General features: G+C 46.8%; 1 protein-coding gene across 1 annotated transcript in view; it reads right to left on the bottom strand.

Annotated features, from left to right (window-relative positions):
• The window catches only part of ADAMTS3 (ADAM metallopeptidase with thrombospondin type 1 motif 3), a 123,600-nt gene that overhangs the window by 31,354 nt on the left and 74,149 nt on the right, over positions 1 to 18,097 (bottom strand). The window contains exons 5-10 of the mRNA XM_044428949.1: positions 11,474 to 11,673; positions 6,279 to 6,362; positions 5,165 to 5,321; positions 3,211 to 3,316; positions 2,011 to 2,154; positions 1,496 to 1,628 (exon numbers count right to left, since the gene is read on the bottom strand). Of these exons, the coding sequence (XP_044284884.1) occupies positions 1,496 to 1,628; positions 2,011 to 2,154; positions 3,211 to 3,316; positions 5,165 to 5,321; positions 6,279 to 6,362; positions 11,474 to 11,673 (824 nt within the window). The remainder of the gene's footprint in view (positions 1 to 1,495; positions 1,629 to 2,010; positions 2,155 to 3,210; positions 3,317 to 5,164; positions 5,322 to 6,278; positions 6,363 to 11,473; positions 11,674 to 18,097) is intronic.

Below are 18,097 nucleotides of genomic sequence, written 5' to 3'. Positions count from 1 at the left end.
GATTGGTTTAAAAATCAGTGTATATAAAATGCAAACAATCCAACATATAGAGGTTTCCAAATACAGAAAGTAAAGAAATTGGTTATACAGGATCATTGTAACTCCCGAAACTAAATTTACTAATATTATTATTGCTATTGCATTACATTTTGCTATCACCCATAGTCAAAGCTTTCTGGGCAGTTCGCAACATTTAAGTCACCCATCCAGATTTCGACCTGCCCAACCCCGCTTAGCTTCCAAGATTAGGCAGGATCAGGCACTTCAGCCCATATGGAAGCTATGTATGAACAAGCCATTGTTACAAGCAACTCAGTTCCATTTGCTGGGAGTTCTTCTGTAATAGATGGCTAGGAAGGAACCAGAAGGAACAATGATTCATGGAACCAAGAATCATTCAGTTCCTTTCAATGATTCAAAAAAGGAAGCACAAGTGAATCCATGCTTTGACTTTCAGCATAAAGCCCACATATTAGTTGACATCCATCCCCTACAAATCAGGCACATACAAAGGCCTTTCATATGCGCTCCCTGGGAGCTTGGTGTCCTACTTTACAAGGAATAGTCCTCGGTTCAAAGAATAGTCCAAGTCTGGTTTAAAGTCTAAGAACTCTTGGAACTGGCTTGGAGAGGCTTATGATGAAGACATTAAGCTTGAAGACATTTAGCTCAGTAAACTTAGTACATGTTTGCGTACCATTTTTCACCACTGGTTGGAAGGACATGGGGAGCAGCCAATCTACTCCCATGCATTTCATGAACCAATCTAGTATAGTTTTCATACAAACTATCCATTATTCAGCAGAAAGTCCTACATGGTTGTTAAAGTTCAATTTCCCTGCACAATGGAGACCCAAGGCACTATCGCTCTGCCCTTTCTTATGCTGCTTATTAAATGCCACGGCCCCATTTTCAGGCTGCATGGTTTGTGGGAGATTTAAGGGACGAGATGCATGGATTTGAATGGAATGCCTCGAACAATGGCTTTCCTCTCCCCCTTCCAGGATGCTCCGCTGAGTGAGGTATTTTGTGGAGAAAAATGGCCACCGCCACCTGTTTAGAGGTTGTTGAGCAGAGGAGTTGAAGTTCCTTCTGCCCGAGGGTAGAATCAGGTTTGGAGAAGCTTCCAAGTGGCTGAGACAGGGGCAGAAGTACCAGCTCAGTCTAGCTTGGCACTTTTGCCGCCAGAAACTAAACCTTGGTGTTTCCACCTTTGAGAAGGTGGTGGTGAGGGAAACATGCTCGGCCTGGGAAGGAACAAAGGGGATGCGTCGTCAGGGGAAAGGTTCCTCTGGGGAACCCTGGAGGGACAGAAAGTGACCCCAGATGCTGAGCTTCGACACTTCCCAAACGGCAGGCCTCCTGCCAAAAGCGTAGGAGGAGCGTGGCCAGTGCGCTTGGTCTTTCATCCCAGCCCCCACCCCACGTGGGCTGAACTTGCAATGGTCCAGAAGTTTGGGCCAGCCTTACTTTCTAGAAAGCGCTCTGGACATACCGCCGTGCACATTTTGTACCCGACTCCAAAATCAAAGCGGCACTGCTCATCCATGGAATAGTTGATCCCCGGCAGCTCGGGAAGTTTGGGCCAAGCGTGGTCAAAGGGGTCGTCAAGGAGGCAGTCGTAGGAGCTGTGGGGGAAGCAAAGGACAAACGATGCTCGGCACCTGAAGCTGCAGTCACAAAGGCCACGCCAGGCCACGTCTATATATGCCCTCCCGCCCTTTGATGGTGCAAAATAGAGCAGTCAGGTTGCCGATGGGGACTGGGCATTATTCTCACATAACCCCAGTCCTCTAACAGCTTCACTGGCTCTCCATCGAAGTCCGGGCTCAATTCAAGGTGCTGGGTATTACCTATAAAGCCCTTAACGGCTTGGGACCTGGATACCTAAAGGAACGCCTGCTTCTGTTTCCGGGTCAGACCCGAGCCAGACTTGAGCCTTTCTCTCTGTGGCCCCTTAGCCTCACTCCAGGTATTTTCCACCTTCCCTACACACAAGCGGCATCTTACTGTATGTATCTCTTGAGTTCCTGGCCGCTGCACCGGGACCAGTGGTATCGGTGGAAGGCTGCCTGCACCAACGGAGCCATGACACTTCCCATCGCAGTTTCGTCCCCGCACCTGTTCCCTTGTCCGTCGTGTTCCATTCCCAGACTAAAATGAAAGTCAAAAAGAATGTAGGGTTCATTTGAGGGATGGGGCGAGGAATAAAATCTGCATGAAGATATAAGGAATCTTCCACTCTCAAGGCAGAGAACGGACTAGCTTGACAGAAGAGATCCAAGCTCGACTCCCCAGTTGGCCTTGAAGCTCGCCGAGTGACTCTCAGCTTAAGTACCCCACGGGGTTGTAGTGATGATAAAATGGGGAAGAGGGAGACAATGTAAGCCATCATGCGTTCGCTGGGTGGGATACGCCAATAATTCATAGGAATAATAGGAATGCAATGGCCAGGATGGGCTAAAAACACCCGTCCCTGGTTTGGTTAAAGCTGTTCTGTGTTAATGCCGATGTCTCCATTCAGGGCCCCTCTGATTTTGCAAAGACAGACACACTGGTGCTGAGCATCTTTGGACGGCATCTGGAGTAAGAAAACCATCATCCACGTCCGAGGCTCCGTGGCATGCCAGTTTCCTTTTTTACTTCCTGTGGCAACAGCCTGGCAATGCCGTGTGTCCCCTACACTTTCCTCACCATGGAGGGAACTGTTCAGCTGTCCACGGAGTTTCCTCCTGATGGCTTGGATTGCAGCACCCACGATGGATGCCTGTGGAGGATCAGCTGCTCATCGTTTTCTCCTTGGAGGGCTGCTCTCTGACCAAGCCCAACTGCCACCCCCAACACCTGGAAGCTGGGTCTATGTCTAACACCATCTCTTTGCCTGGAAACTGAGGGGAGGAGAGGGGGAGCTAAGCATAGATCCTGGGGCAGAATTCATTCTGGGGCCTGTAGCTGCTGACCCATCTCCATCCACCCATCCATACCAGACCAGTTTGGCTCACTTTGCAAGACTGGGCCAAGCCCGAGAGGATGTCCATGAAATGCTGGAGGGATGGACTCTGGCAAGCTTCATTTGAACTCTACTCTTGATAAGCATGAAGTAATCAAACTGAAGACACTTGAGCAGCAGAAGTATTTGTTTCCGAACATGCAAGTGAAAATGCAAATAAAGAAGCAATTCGGTAGATGCTATTTGACAGCAAGACTTACACATGGCCAGTTTCATGGGCGACCACGAAAGCAGAAGAGAATCCGTCTTCATGGTTAAGAGTGCAGCTCCGGACAGGATGGCACATGCCTGTTACTGGAGCATAACCTGTTGGGAGTGTTGAAGAGCAGGGTTTTAAAAAGCAAACAGATTGTCCTTGTCTTGGTCAACCAACCCACAGTTATCGCGCATCTTTAACCTACCCAAAGAACAGGTGTCTTGCCAGTGCTAATGAGGGCAGCATGAGAAATCAGCAATGCTTCTCCTGTGCAACAGAAAAATATTTATTTCCTGTTGCATCAGAGGAAGCTGTCATTCATTTCTCTAATGCCTTTGGCCAAAAAGTGATGTGCAAGACAGTGAAAAATAATAAAATAGAGATTAAAAGCAAAATTTTATTATAGAATCATAGAATAGTAGAATTGTATTATGTTATTATGTTCTATTGTATTTCAATGTATTTTATTGTGTTGTAAGCCGCCCCGAGGCTTCGGCAAGGGGCGGCATAGAAATGTTATAATAATAATAATAATAATAATAATAATAATAATAATAATAATAAATAATTGGAAGGGGCCAGAAGGCCATTGGGTCCAACTCCGTGACCAGTTTACACCATCCCACTCAGATGGCTGTCCAGATGTTTTTTGAATGTCTCTAGTGAGGGAGAGCCCTCAACTTCCCCAGGTAAATGGTTCCATAGTTGTACTGTTCTGACAGTGAAGACATTCTTCCTGGTGTCTAGTCTAATTCTGGTTTCTGCATCCTGCACTCTGGGATGAATGAGAAGAGATCTTGTCCTTCCTCTTTGTGACAGTGTTTCAGGCACGTGTACGGTGCTATCATATCTCCCTTCAGTCTTCTCTTCTTGGGGCTGAATATGTGCAGTTCTCTTAATCTTTCCTCACAGGGCTTTGCCTCCAGTCCCTGGATCATCCTCGCTGCCCTCCTCTGAACCCTTTCTAGCTTTCCTGCATCTTTTTAAAACTTGGGTGTCAGAAGTGGCCGCAGGACTCCAGGTACTGGAGCGAACTAGTCCTTCACATGTTTTGGGAGTGATGCTTCTGTTAATGCAGCCCAAAATAGTGTTTGCCCTTTTTGCAAAACAGCACTTGCCCTTAAAAACATAACATAAAAACAACATGAATGCACAATAAAAGGCACATCAATAAATGAAATAAAGTGTAAACCTCCCTCAGGAGCAGAGCAGCTTATTGTGGAGTAATAACTACAGAAGTGCATCGAGAAAAAATTTCTCCCTCTCTTCTTTCTCCGTATTAGGGCATCCTTTTGGACACCTCTGTCGTGTCTCCTCTTACTCACCTCTTTTCTAACCTAAACTGTCCCAGCTGTACTAGTTCTTCCTCATGATGGAGTTGCTCCAGTCCCTTGCTTATTTTTAACCTCCTTTTGCTCTTTCTCCAACTCTACAATATCCCTTTTAATGTTTATTTTATTTATTGACATGTATTTATAGGCCACCTATAATTGCCAAGGCCTTCCTAAGTGGCTTACAATGCAAAATATACCAACAAAGCAAAAACACATTAAAAACCAATTAAACCATAAAACCAATTAAAACATAATGAATTAAACATCTGTAAAAACAATTAAAAAGGGCCACAGCATACAGGCTAAATGTTTAAAAAATTCCTAAAAAGAGATGTTTTCGCCTGGCACCGAAAGGAAAATAGAGGTGGCGCCAGGCATATTTCCCTAGGAAGGGAGTTCCAGAGATGGGGAGTGGCAGCAGAAAAGGCCCTTCACCTGGTTGCCACCCTTCTTGTAGAAGGGACTCCTGAGCTGATCTAAGGGGGGTGGGTAGGTATCTATGTGTGATGGCAATTCAGCTAATCATAACCGAAGAGAGAAAGTCACGAGCAGGAACGGTTGTTCGCTTTTCTGTCACACACAGAGGGCTGCAGACCATGCCCTGGAGTATCTCGCCCACACTACCTTGCATTCCAGCTGGTCCAAAATCTTGCCTCGTTAGAAAGATGGCATGGTCGTGGTGCTCCGAATGACTCAGGTCTGTTTTTTGCTGCTGGTATGCCCAACGGCACACGTTTTCCAGGCTCCTGGATGGATTCCCTCGTTCAATGAGGCTGATGGACTGAACCAGAATGGAAAACGTAATCATAGCAAAATTGTTTCCATTGAACATCAGGTATAGTGAGCCCAATTCCGAGGCCTGTGGGCTGCTAACATCCATTGCTTTGCTAATCAAACAGTGCCTTCCTGCCCTTTGCAAACCTGTGAGGCTGTTATAATGACTCAAAGGTCGGAACTGTTTAAGAAACAGACCTGGGAATTATAGATCCTCTGCATCACATCTCTTGGCCCCTCGCGGCCCCATACCTGGCGCCCGCAAGGGCAGGGTGCAAGGGCTCCCTTGTTCTGGTGGGAAGAAGGGCAGCTGGGGAGGGACGGGGGCAAGGCAGCCCAGGGCCTAAATAAACACGCCTGTTTTGGCTTGGCTCTTTGTACTTCATTGTTGTGAGCCGCCCCGAGGCTTCGGCGAATGGGGCGGCATAGAAATGTTTTAATAAATAAATAAAAAATCTGTTTCAGCTCAAGGAAAACTGCAACCACTAGGGAGCTGATTGGTGGGGAATTTTGGACAGATCAGAGGAAAGGCTTCTTTCCACCGTGCATTTTTAAACTATGGAATTTGCTGCCAGGGGAGGTGGCGACGGCCACCATTCTGAGTGACTTCAAAAGGGGGTTCACAAGGGAGGAGGCCACCCGTGGCCACTAGTCTGGTGGGCCATGTGCCACATCCTTTATCACAGGTGGCGCGCCTGCTGGCACCAGTGGCTGAGGAGTTCGGGCAGAAGGAGGTCTTGTGCCCGGCCTACTTGAAGGATCCACTGGGTTTGCCACCCTGTGTAGAGAGCTGGACTAGACGGACCTTTGCTCTGATCCAGCGTGGCTTGTCTCATGAACTCCCACTTGATCCAGCTTCCTGCTACACACGCACGCTTTGTCCCAGTGGCAAAAGCACACACATCCTGTAAAGGCTACTGGAATGAGGAAGGAGATAGATCAACCGTTCACCTGGCTTGTTTACCTTGGCATAGCCCAACAGGATCATCCTAACAAGCACCACATTGATGTGGACTCCCAGGGATTCATCGTGGTAAATTTCGTTTACCTAAGGAAGAGGGAAGCAGAGACACACAGACAGGCAAAGGGGAAAACACAAATGGGTCAGTAAAAACCGATTCATCCAAACCAAAAACTGAGCAGATTTGCAGCTTCTATCAAAAGGAGGATACGCTTCACTAAGGAGGCTGTCGGAATTGCTTGCTCCCAGTGCTTCCACAGGGACGGCTCCCAGTGCCACCAATTAAAAGTCACCTTGTGGCTATTTCATTTCCCTCTCATTAATGGCTTTTGTGTAGGAAGCAAAAATATGAGGAATGGCTGGCAAATGCAGGTGGGATGCTAGCCGCGATCCTGCCAAATTTAGTAATTAGTTGGCTCAGTAGTCAAAACTCACCTATTTGTATGGTTCACCTTTGGATCGGTGTTTTGCAAGTTTGCCACTGTGCGCAGAATTGAATGCGAGCTTCGGAATTTGTGCCGCCTGCATCAGCACAATGCTGTTCCTGCACATGTGCTGGGTTGGTCGGATTACAGTGGAGAACGGCCAATCAGGAGTGTACATACCGCAGTGCTGCATGAGGTCATGCCGCCATATGCATTCCCAGACTACACATCCCAAGATGCACTCTGCTATTGTGCGTACCCAAAAGCTCTCGCACCCTGAGTGAGCATTGCTGTTAAAGGAGATCTCAGGTTCAAGGGGAGATAGGTGGGTGCAGTATTTTCTGAGGAAGCAACAGAATCACCCCGGGAATGTTCATCCATCTCTAGGTACAAGTGGAGGGTGTTGCAGCCTGTTTCCCACCCCTTGCATAAAAGCCCATGATAAAAGCCTTCCGTGCAACCTTCAAAGCAAGTGGTTCATTCAAGATCTGCTCTTCAAATGAGAACAGTCTCCTTCTACTGTAGATGCCCTTTAAAGGGTCCCCCCCCCACTTCCCTCCCCAGCACCACTGCATGGCCAGGTGAGTTAAAGTAATTTGTCCCTTTCTCCCAATCACATGGGACCACAGCTCGTCGTTCCAGTGATCCAGAACAACAAAACTTCCATGTCCCATCAGAGCTGGTGTAGCTCCATCGCTCCATCACTCCATCAAGGCTAAGGATGAGATTTAGGTTGGCCATTAATGCACTGCTCAAAAGGAGGAGATGCTTAACCAAAAAAGGTACAAAAGAGGGCCCAATCTGCACAGAACTCCATAGGCAGATGCATTTCTATCAGTGCAAATTTAGAAGCATGTCTCCCCAGAGCTGAGAAAGCTGCCTATGGTGCTTGGTCCACCTGCCAGCCAGGTGTTAACTGCTGACTGGTAACTTTAAGGCCCTGCTGGTCTCCCTCCTTGCATCCTTCGACTTTAATCCCTATTTGGACTCAGCACCCCTTCAAATAGAGAACTGTTCTCAACAGTGCTCCAAAACAGTCCTCTTTACATTGTCCTCTGCAAAGTAGGACACTTGCACACACTAATAGAATTCCCTGAGCAGGGAAGCTTTTCGGCTTTGGGCCAAAGCCCCTCACATGGAGAACCATGTCAGAAGGATGGCATCAACCACTCAGGGATTTCTCTCGGAGGTCTGCAAAGGGTAGCCTGGTTACCTGAAGGAGCATCTCCTTCTGTATGTGCCTGCCCACCTCTTAAGATCTGGGGCAGAGGCCCTTGTCTGGGAGCCCTCCTTGAAGGAGATTAGGATTGTGGCTACCTGGAGAAAGGCCTTCTCTGTGGTGGCACCCCAATTGTGGAATTCGCTCCCCAGAGAGGTTCACCTGGCACCATCACTTTATTTTTTCCAGCGCCAGGCTAAACGTTTTTTATTTTCCAATGTTTTTAATATGTGTTTTATTGTTGGCTGGTTAAGAATTTGATTAGGATGCTGTGTTTTATTTTATTCTGAATATTGTTAAACTGTCCTGAGACTATGCTAAGGGATGGTCTAAAAAAGTTTTCAATCCATCCATCCATCCATCTGGACTGCCTTTCAGGCATTGTCACCAAAGCACTAATTTGCCGATCATGAGAGGTGCTCTCAGAGGATACCTTGGGTCCAAGCTAACATTGCTTGCTCTATGGACAGCAAAATCAGAAGAAATGCCACTGCTTTTGCACCAGGGAAGGACAAATCCTTCTCAACAATGGCCCTGAGCCCATACTCCCCGGACAAGATGCGCCACACCCTTATTTATTTATTTCTATCCTGTCTGTCCTATCTGAAACAGATCTCAAGATGGCTTACAAACCAGAAGCCTAAGAGCACAGTTAAAATACAATATAAAAATATACTGTTAATCCAGTTACATAATAAAACAATTAGCCCTTAAAATACTGGATGAATAAAACGGTTTCGGTCTGGCACCGAAAAGAATAAAATATCAGCACCAGGAGCAAGTTGCGAAGCTGGGGTGCTGCTAAAGAGAAGGCCCTTCCCTGGGTAGCTGCTCTTCTATCCTCTTTCATAGAGGGCTCCCAAAGAGACTGAAAGAACCAGAAATGTGTAGCCTCAAGAAGAAAAAACGGGAGATGCGTACTCTGCGAGTACTTGGAAGGCTGTCACACAGTGGAGGGCCTGGATCTCTTCTCGATCATCCCACAGTGCTCGACATGGAATGCGTGTGTGGTTCAAGTTACAGGAAGCCAGATACTGGCTAGATATCAGGAAAAACTCCCTGACTGTTAGGGCAATACGACAATGGAGCCAATGCCCTAGGAGGTGACGGGCTTCCCCACGCTGGAGGCATGCCAAGCCACAGCTGTTATGGATGCTTTAACTTGCCCGTTGAAAGCAGAAATGCTTTTCAGTCCTGCACTGAGCAGGGAATTGGACCTGATGGCCTTCTTGGTCCCTTCCAACTCTGATTTCTGTGATATGGCTCTGAATGAAGATGTTGGGTGGAGTTCGGTTATAACTGAATAATTATTCAGTGGTGCATCTTACTGCTGTCTATTTCTCTAAATTATCTTTAAAAATTGTTTGCAATCACTGATAACACAGACAATGCAATGCCCATAATACAATACTCCAGAAACAAACATCTTGACCACCAATAGTGCATTCATTTTATATTGATTATTTTTTTAAAAAACTGAAAAATAATAACTTTAAAACTTTGAAATATGAAAACTTCTTTAAAATTATAGTTATGCATACATAGATTTTAAAATTCTATATGTTTCAATATAGGAGTACAGCTTTCCCTATATCGCTAATATTTGCATTTATTCAACATTATTTTAGGGGGCCTTAAAGAGTAAAGCCTGCTTGATGTGAGGACAGGGAATCCTTGGTGAATTTCTCTACTGCTCAGTCTCTCCATCCCTAGGGGCCCGAACCACAAGATAGCTGAAAATTTAAAAGCCGTGAATAACATCCTCTGAGATACTATTTACTCAGGAATAAAACCTCAACCAAGTTTCAGGATATCCCAAAAGGACGATACTCCCTTTGATTATCTGTAAGTAAATTTCAGAACACTATTCCATGCTAACAGCGGAGGGAGCTATTTCTTCACAGCTCTTTCTCTAAACAGCAATGCCAAATCCCATTGGAGAACAGAAACAGGTCAATTCTGGCTTTAAAAAGTGAAGTATGTTTATGGTAATTCCCAAAAGGCAAAATCCCAAAGATAATTATAATTGACAAGTATAATTTCTCAGTGAATGCCCTTAAACTGTGGAATGGGAGAGATGCATCTTATATTCCAGATTACCACCTTCAAGAGAGAGTTAAAGATGGATCTCTTCCCACAGGCCTCCCCAGATTAGTTCTCAAGATCAGACTCATTTAATATGCTGTTTTTAGTCAATGTTAATCACTGTTGGTTTTAATGTTAATCACTGTTGGTGGGCATGTCGTGAGCGAAGCTGGTTGGTGCCAGAGGTCAGACTAGATGGCCCAGGAGACCCCTTCTGACTCGCTCTGTTCCTATGTTTATTTGTTGTAAACTGTCCAGATCCTGTAGGAATGGGGTGGTATATAAAAAATCAAAATAATGGGGTGGTATATAAAATTAAAATAAATAAATGAACAAATAAATACAATAATCAGATATAGATGCCAACGTGGGAGAGCGAGTTGTGCATCCCTGAATCTCTATCATGGGTTTAATTGATCTGATCCAGTGATTCCCAACCTGGGGTATGTGTACCATCAGGGAATGAACCAGGACAAAAGAGGCACACGTGCACATCGTGTGGGGTACAATTCCTGGTACATGCCCCATGAATGCTCCTCAGGTGAGGAACACTCACCTGAAACTTGGACTCTGGGCCAGGCAAAGCAAAGCAGCCCAGAATGCAGGGGGTTGAGCTCCGCGAACCCAAAAATATCACCTCCAGGTGGATTCCTCACACATCCCTGCTCCAGCCTCTTGTTCCCCACTCTGAAGCAACCTGGCTTGGCAGACTAAAAAGCCAGTTTGGGGACAACTCAGGAAAGATTGGTGGCAGGAAGGCCAAGTTGTCCCCGTTGCTCCTTAAGCCCTGCTGGCTTCAGCCCAGCCAGCAGGGGAACCTCCAGGTAGGGATACGTGAGGGATCTTCTTGGGGGTGGGAATTCCTCAGAACCCCTGGGCTTGGCTTCACGCACTCCAGTCCACTCGGGGGCAGCCCTGATCCCACGTTCCTGGTGAGAATGCCCAGCATTTGAAGGTGGCCTCCAGGAACGGCAAGCCATGCAGTGCATAAGCAGTGCCTTTCTTCTGTATGCACCGCCACTGGCAGCACCTGTGGCCAGGTAAGAAGGCTGGCCTTCAGGAATGGTGGCTCTGTGCCCACTCGCAGTGCCCCCTTTCCATGTCCTGCAGCCACTCCTGATGGAGAAGGCTGCTGGTTGCACTCCCAGGGATCCACAAGCATCCACAGACTTCCCCTTGGCTCAGTTCACCATGCAGGCCTGGGTTGAGCACAACGGGAAGTGCACCGGTGCCAGAGGGTCAGCTTCTGAATGGGTTCATCCTGACCCTGTCTCCAAGTTCAAAGGTTTCCCAGTTGTCTATTGGAGAGTGCATTTCACATTTTAGTATTTCATGCTTCCATTGTTGCAGTTATCCTTTTGGCTGCATCACCATCACCAACACCACCACCATCAAAAATGTCAAACCATCCAGAAAGCATCTGCCACATGCATAAGCCAACAGACAAGCACAGAAGGACTTCCACTCACTATATTCATCAGGGTAAGGAGGTAATTCTGCACATGTTCTTTGCCATGGAATCGGACCACAGAGTCATCCACTCCAAGAAGCACTTCGATATTGTAGTCATTGTCTCCAGCATGTCTGCGTTGCCTAAATGTCTCATTTAGCTGTTGCTGTATGGTACTGTAGGTAGACTCAAGACTGTTCAGGCCTCCATGTTCCATTTCTAAGAATAAAAATGACAATAAAAGCCCATGTTCAATGATCATGTTGAATTCTCCACCAAACATTATCCTTTCAATAACCGATGCTACTGCCTCCAGACCTACCAGTTCAGACAAAATAATTCTGGAAATTCAGATTACATTGAAGAAAGCTCTGTAGACATTCAAGATCATCTGTCTTCCAAAATGTGTCCATATTTCACCTCTGGTTATGGTGCCCTAGACTGAACCACCACCCAACCTGTCCTTTCCGCCACCATCCAGCCTTTCTACCTCCCAGCCAAGCACCGACCCACCCACCAGCCCTTTCTCTGCTTGCCTGGATGCCAGAGGTTGGGCAGGAGGGCTAAGCAGTAAGGCATCTGCTAGGGCAGTGATTGCGAACCCTGTAGAGACCGAGCGCCCGAACTGCAACCCAAACCCACTTATTTATCGCAAAGTGCCAACACTGCAATAAAACCTGAATACTGAGGTTTTCGTTTAGAAAAAACAATTCACAGCCAGTCCAAGCAAATATAAGGTAAAGGTTTCCCCTTGACATTACGTCCAGTCATGCCTGACTCTAGGGGGCAGTGCTCATCTCCGTTTCCTAGCCGAGGGTGCCAGCGTTTGTCCGCAGACAGTCTCCGTGCTCATGCGGCCGGCATGACTAAACACCAAAGTGCACGGAACGCTTTTACCTGCCCACCAAAGTGGTACCTTTTTATTCACTTGCATTTGCATGCTTTTGAACTGCAAGGTTGGCAGGAGCTGGGACGGAGCAACGGGAACTCACCCTGTTGTGCAGATTCGAACTGGCGACCTTTCGATCAACCAGCCCAGCAGCACAGCGGTTTAAACCACTGCGCCACCTGCAGTCCCAAGCATGCATATATATATATATATATATATATATGTATGTATGTATGTATGTATGTATATGTATATGTATATGTATATGTATATGTATATGTATATGTATATATCTTTGGCAGTGCACTGACCGGCCATGCAAAAGCTCAGATAAGTCACAGCTAACAAGTTGCGGCTCGTGACATCATCACCTGACGCCGCTACTCCTTCCGATCACGCACATGGCCCCTGTGTGTGTTGTTATCTGATGTTCAGCTTCTGGGGAGATGCTGGGGCAACTTGGCTCATGTGCTGACAGCGAGGGCTCTGCATGCCCAGTGCGGCACACGTGCCATAGGTTTGCCACCACTGTGCTAGGGTCTAAATCAGGGGTAGGCAATGAACATGCCACAAGGTACGTGTGGTCTCCTGGACTTTTTCTGTAGCCCCGCCACTGCCCATGAAATCCACCATAGCTGTGCAAGCAACACAGTCGCGGTTTGCTGGCAAAATGTAGCGATGCAGCAGTGGGAAGAAGGGTTGCTTTTTTCCCCTTTAAAGCCAGAAGCACCTGGCTGATCTTGCAGATTTTTACCCCCTGAAGCTTCTCAGGTCTGCAGTTGTACTTCGAAGCAAGGTACGAACTTGGTGCTCATCTCATCAGCCAGAAAAGCCATGACCTCGTTGCCAAGACTGCAACCGAGCCCTTTAAAGGTGGTGAAATGAAAGCCAGCTGCAATTAAGCCCCATCGCATTGTGTTCACTGAGACACAACAGTTTTATGAGGTTGAACATTGGCAGTGCTGAAGGTGAATGCACCTTGGATGGATGCTCTGAAAAAATTGCACCGCCAATAATGGTGTATCCTCCAGTTCGTGGCTCATTCAGTGGGAATTCTCTCCCTCCTTGATACATCTCAGTCATTCAACAATACATAAATAACTCTCCCTTTTCTCCACATCAAACAGAAAGACTTCCCTTGTGGGCGAGCAAACTAAGCATCGCAAACAAGCCCCACCGTTTGACCTCAGCTACTTTCATGCTCAAGAATGCAAACCCTGTGATAGCACACAAGTGGGAAATTCATACCCTGGCTCCCGTTTCTAAAAATTGCTCCTTCTGGCAAGGTTTTTGGAGTGCCACGTCCAATGGAAATATACCGTCATGGCATCATATCATTATGCCCACGGCATGAATGGAATAGTTTGAGCAGGCAGGTCAGGAGGAAGAAAGAGCTGTCTGCTCCATGCTGGACCCTTGGGCCTGGCTTCCATTTCCCTCTTTAAATAAATGGTTTTGTGGTTTGGAGAAAGTGGGGATCCTCCTCCTTTGTTTGTGTACACAAGTGGGAAAGGGGCAGAAAGACACGTTTTCTTTTCCTTGATGTTCGGCTAAGTTCCTGAACAGTGAATTTGTCAGGTCAAAGGCACAATTTCCCATTTTTCCTGGTGGGGAGATTTTCCAACTCTTCCATTAAAAAGAAACTTTATGAAATGAAACCACATGACTTGAGAGACATTCACTTGCTGAGAATATTTAAGAGTGGAAATAGCAAACCCTTGAGCACTGGCAGACTCTTTAGATGTTACCTTGAAGGCATGTAGGTCAGGGGGGTGGAACCTCTGTCAGACCAAGGAGTGAAACTCTGTTAGCAATCCCTAAGCAGCCAACATGATTTTGACTGCTCTGCACAACTGTGGAAAAGTTTTTTTTTTTTATTTTGGATTTATATCCTGCCTTTTTCCTACAAAGGGCTCAAGGCAGCTTACATCATTCTCCTCCTTCACCCTTATCCCCACAACAACATCCCTGTGAGGTAGGTTGGGCTGAGAGTCTGTGACTGGCCCAAAGTCACCCAGTTGGCTCCATGGCCGAGCGGGGACTAGAACCCAGGTCGTCTGAGTCCCAGTCCTGTGCTCTTCACCACTACGCCACACTGGCTCTCCAGTTCTCTTCCTTGTGGTTTATTTCTCTTTGATAAGAATTCTACAGAAGTGGCTCTACATTTGCTGTTACCTTTGCAGAAAGTGCACTGAATCTGAGTGCAGATTTGCAGAAGTCATATTAATTCCACATAATCTCAGTTGGAAATTAGTTGGTTTGTTCTCTCTCTCTCTCTCTCTCTCTCTCTCTCTCTCTCTCTCTCTCTCTCTCTCTCTCTCTCTTCTTTTCCCTTTTGGAACACAAAAAACTGATTTGAACCCCCCCCCCCCCATATATAGACTATGCTGTCATTCAGAGATGATCCTAAGTGGGTGGGAAGAATGAATGAAAAGAGGGATGAAAGCAAGCAAGCAAGTAAGCATGAATTTTTGCAAAAAGAGAGGTTAGCCTTTGGGTTTCAGTTTGATTAAAGGATTTCTAGCAAGTATCTGAAGTGATGTGGTTTAGTTTTAAAAGGGAAACTAAATAATGTGAACAGAACACAGTTATATTTCAATAGGCACAACTTTTTGAGGGTTGCAATAAGTTTCACCTTTCAGAAATTATTATGCAGTGGGACCTGCATATTCACTGGTTCAATTCCTATGCTTTTACTTAACCGCAAATAACCTCTGTCTGAAAGAGAAGTTGTAAAGTGCCATAAAGTGTCAAAGAGAAGTTGTAAAGTGCTTCCTTTAAGTGGAAATTCTTGATTTAACAGGGAAAGAAAAAAAATCTTATGTTGAGGTTGCTAGGATGTATGGTAGGAATGAACCGTCTGTCAATGGAACTGTGCAAAAAGAAATGCATATATATAGTACATAGTGTTTGCTACTATCCGCAGTTTCAGGCATCCACTAGGGGACTTGAAACAGAACCCCATGGATATAGGAGTTCTGTGGTACTTCATTTATACCCCATCTTTCTTTCTCTTACACAGAACCCAGGGCAGCCTACAAGTTTTGCCTTCTCTCCATTTTATCCTCATAACAACAGCCCTGTGAGGTAGGCAGTGATGTGTGTTCAAGTCCTTTACTCCAACCCATGAGTCATAGAATCATAGAATAGCAGAGTTGGAAGGGGCCATGAAGGCCATCGGGTCCAACCCCCTGCTGTTGCAAGACATCAAGTCACACCATCCCACTCAGAGGGCAGTTCAGCCTCTTTCTGAATGCCTCCAGTGTGGGAGAGCCCACCACCTCTCCAGGCAGCTGGTCCCACTGTTGTATTGCTCTGACAGTGAGGAAGCTTTTCCTGATGTCCAGCCTGAATCTGGGTTGTCATAACTTGAACGGATTATTCCATGTCCTACACTCTGGTATCAGCAAGAAGAGATCTTGCCCTTCCTCTTTGTGACAGCCTTTGAGGTACTTATAGAGGGATATCATGTCTCCCCTCAGTCTTCTCTTCTCAAGGCTGACCATGCCTGGTTCTCTCAGTTGCTCCTCAGTCTCAAGTCTGTACCTGAGACTCAAGTCTTAAGTCTTTACTTCAAGTCCAAGTCAAGTCTTGAATCATTGCAAGAAATCTTTGAGTTGAGTCTCAGGTCTCGAGCCAAGGAAAAGGGAGGTGGGGAGGGGTGTGTGGGGGATAGGAGAGTTGTAACCCCCCCCAAAGTTCCTACCCTACCCCTTGCCTTTCCTTGCCCCCATCATAACCCCCACCTCCGTATTCTTCCCCCACCCCCTTGAAACTACCCCCCCCCGCCTCTGCTGAGTTCATGCCAGTCTTCTGGACCATCACAGATACCTTCTGCCACAATTGCCCCAGGATATCCTACAGCACGTTGGACGCAGGCAGTAAGCCCTGGAGTGAGTCGCTCATAAAAAGAGTAGAACTCTCGAGCTGAGTCACTCAGTCATTGCTCCTGAGTTGAGTCGCCGATACAGTTGAGTCAGACTTAGGAGCAAGTCACTGGACTTAAATCCCCAACACTGGAGATAGGCCAGGCTGAGAGTCAATGGCTGGCCCAAAGATTTGAACCTCGGCCTTCTAAGCCCCAGTTCAGCTACTAGGTCACACGGGCTCTCCATTCAAAGAAACATATATTAGGGGAGAATGCAGAAACACATGTATATTTGGCAGAATTACATCCAAGAATTGTATTAAGAAAGAGCTGCATGAAAATGTGAGTGCATTTTCATGGGGACTTTAAAAAAAATCACAGAATGATTTTGGAAACAGGATGCAATGACAAAAGAGAAAATGAATAAATCCAAAATGATCCTCCATCTACCTCTACCTGAGACACACCTTTGCTTTAAACTAAATTATGACCGTTGATCAGAATCTGGAAGCTGGACCCTGCCCTCTTGCCCCTGCTGGTTTTCTTTTGATCCCAGCCATCTCTCCTAATAACAGAGGCACAAGGATGCCTGAGCTGCCAGCCTGTGCCATCCAGTGAAGGTGCCATCCTGAGTTCCCCACTCACTGGGGATCTCTCAGAGATCTAGTACCTTTTTTCAATGACCTGGAAGACGGGGTGACCAGTCTGCTAATCAGATTTGCAGATGATATTAAAATGGGGGTGGTGGCCACCACTGAGGACCAGGTACTCTGGATCCAAAAGGATCTGGACAGACTATGGAAGTGGGCTAGGGAGAATGGGATGGCATTCGATGTGGATAAGTGCCAGGCCTTGCACTTGGGGCATAGGAATGGGTGTCCTAAGTACAGGCTAGGGGACAAGTGGCTGGAGAGCAGCACTTGTGAAAGGGATCTCGGGGTGCTGGTTGGCTGCAGGCTGAACATGAGTCAGAAATGTGATGTGGCAGTCAAGAGGGTGAACACGACCCTTGGTTGCATACCCAGAAGCATGGCTTCTAGATCGAGAGAGGTATTACTATCACTCTACATGACTCTGTTGCACCCGCAGCTGGAGTATTGTGCTCAGTTCTGGGCCCCTCATTACAAGAGGGATATACAAAGGTTGGAGTCAGTGCAGCGAAGGGCCACTAGGATGGTGACTGGTTTGGAGGGAAAGCCATATGAAGAGAGACTGAGGGAGCTGGGTCTTTTCAGCCTTGAGAAGAGGAGACTCAGAGGGGACCTGTTAGCGACATACAGGTATCTGAGGGGGTGTCACGCAGAAGTGGGTCATGACCTTTTTTCCCCTGCAGTGGAGGGCAGGATGCATTCCAATGGAGCAAAGCTCAGGGAACCAAGATTCCTGGTGGATGCCAGGAAGCACTTCCTGACAGTTAGGACCCGAAAGGTATGGGATGGGCTTCCACGGGAGGTGGTTGAAGCCCCCATTGGTGAGGGTGTTTAAGGACATGCACATAGTAGGCATGTCATGAGTGGAGCTGGCTGGAACCAGGGGTCAGACTAGATGATCCGGCAGGCCCCTTCTGACTCAGTTTCTATGTTTCTGTTCTGCAACTTGCTTGGCTTAATTAACGCATCCTTTGGCTCAATCCACCAAACTGCATTTACTTCCCATGGATAAGCTCCAGCTGGACCAGCAATTCCTTCTGGGGAGTTGGGGAGAATCAGCCACCCAGGAAGTGACCTTGTTCCACATTCTTGCAAGCACACACAGGGAGCCAAACGTAAATCTCATTCTCCGAGCAGATATCCTGCTGCATGACAGACAGCCGTAGATAAGAAGCACTGAACCACTGTCGGCCCTGGGGTCAAATTCCATTTCAGAGACTCTCTTGGGGGCGCATT

This window comes from Varanus komodoensis, unplaced genomic scaffold (genome assembly GCF_004798865.1).
Source record: "Varanus komodoensis strain SLA01 unplaced genomic scaffold, ASM479886v1 scaffold2, whole genome shotgun sequence".
In the NCBI taxonomy this organism is placed as follows: domain Eukaryota; kingdom Metazoa; phylum Chordata; class Lepidosauria; order Squamata; family Varanidae; genus Varanus; species Varanus komodoensis.
Note: the sequence above shows the minus strand (reverse complement) of the source record. Positions and strands in the feature narration are given on the sequence as shown.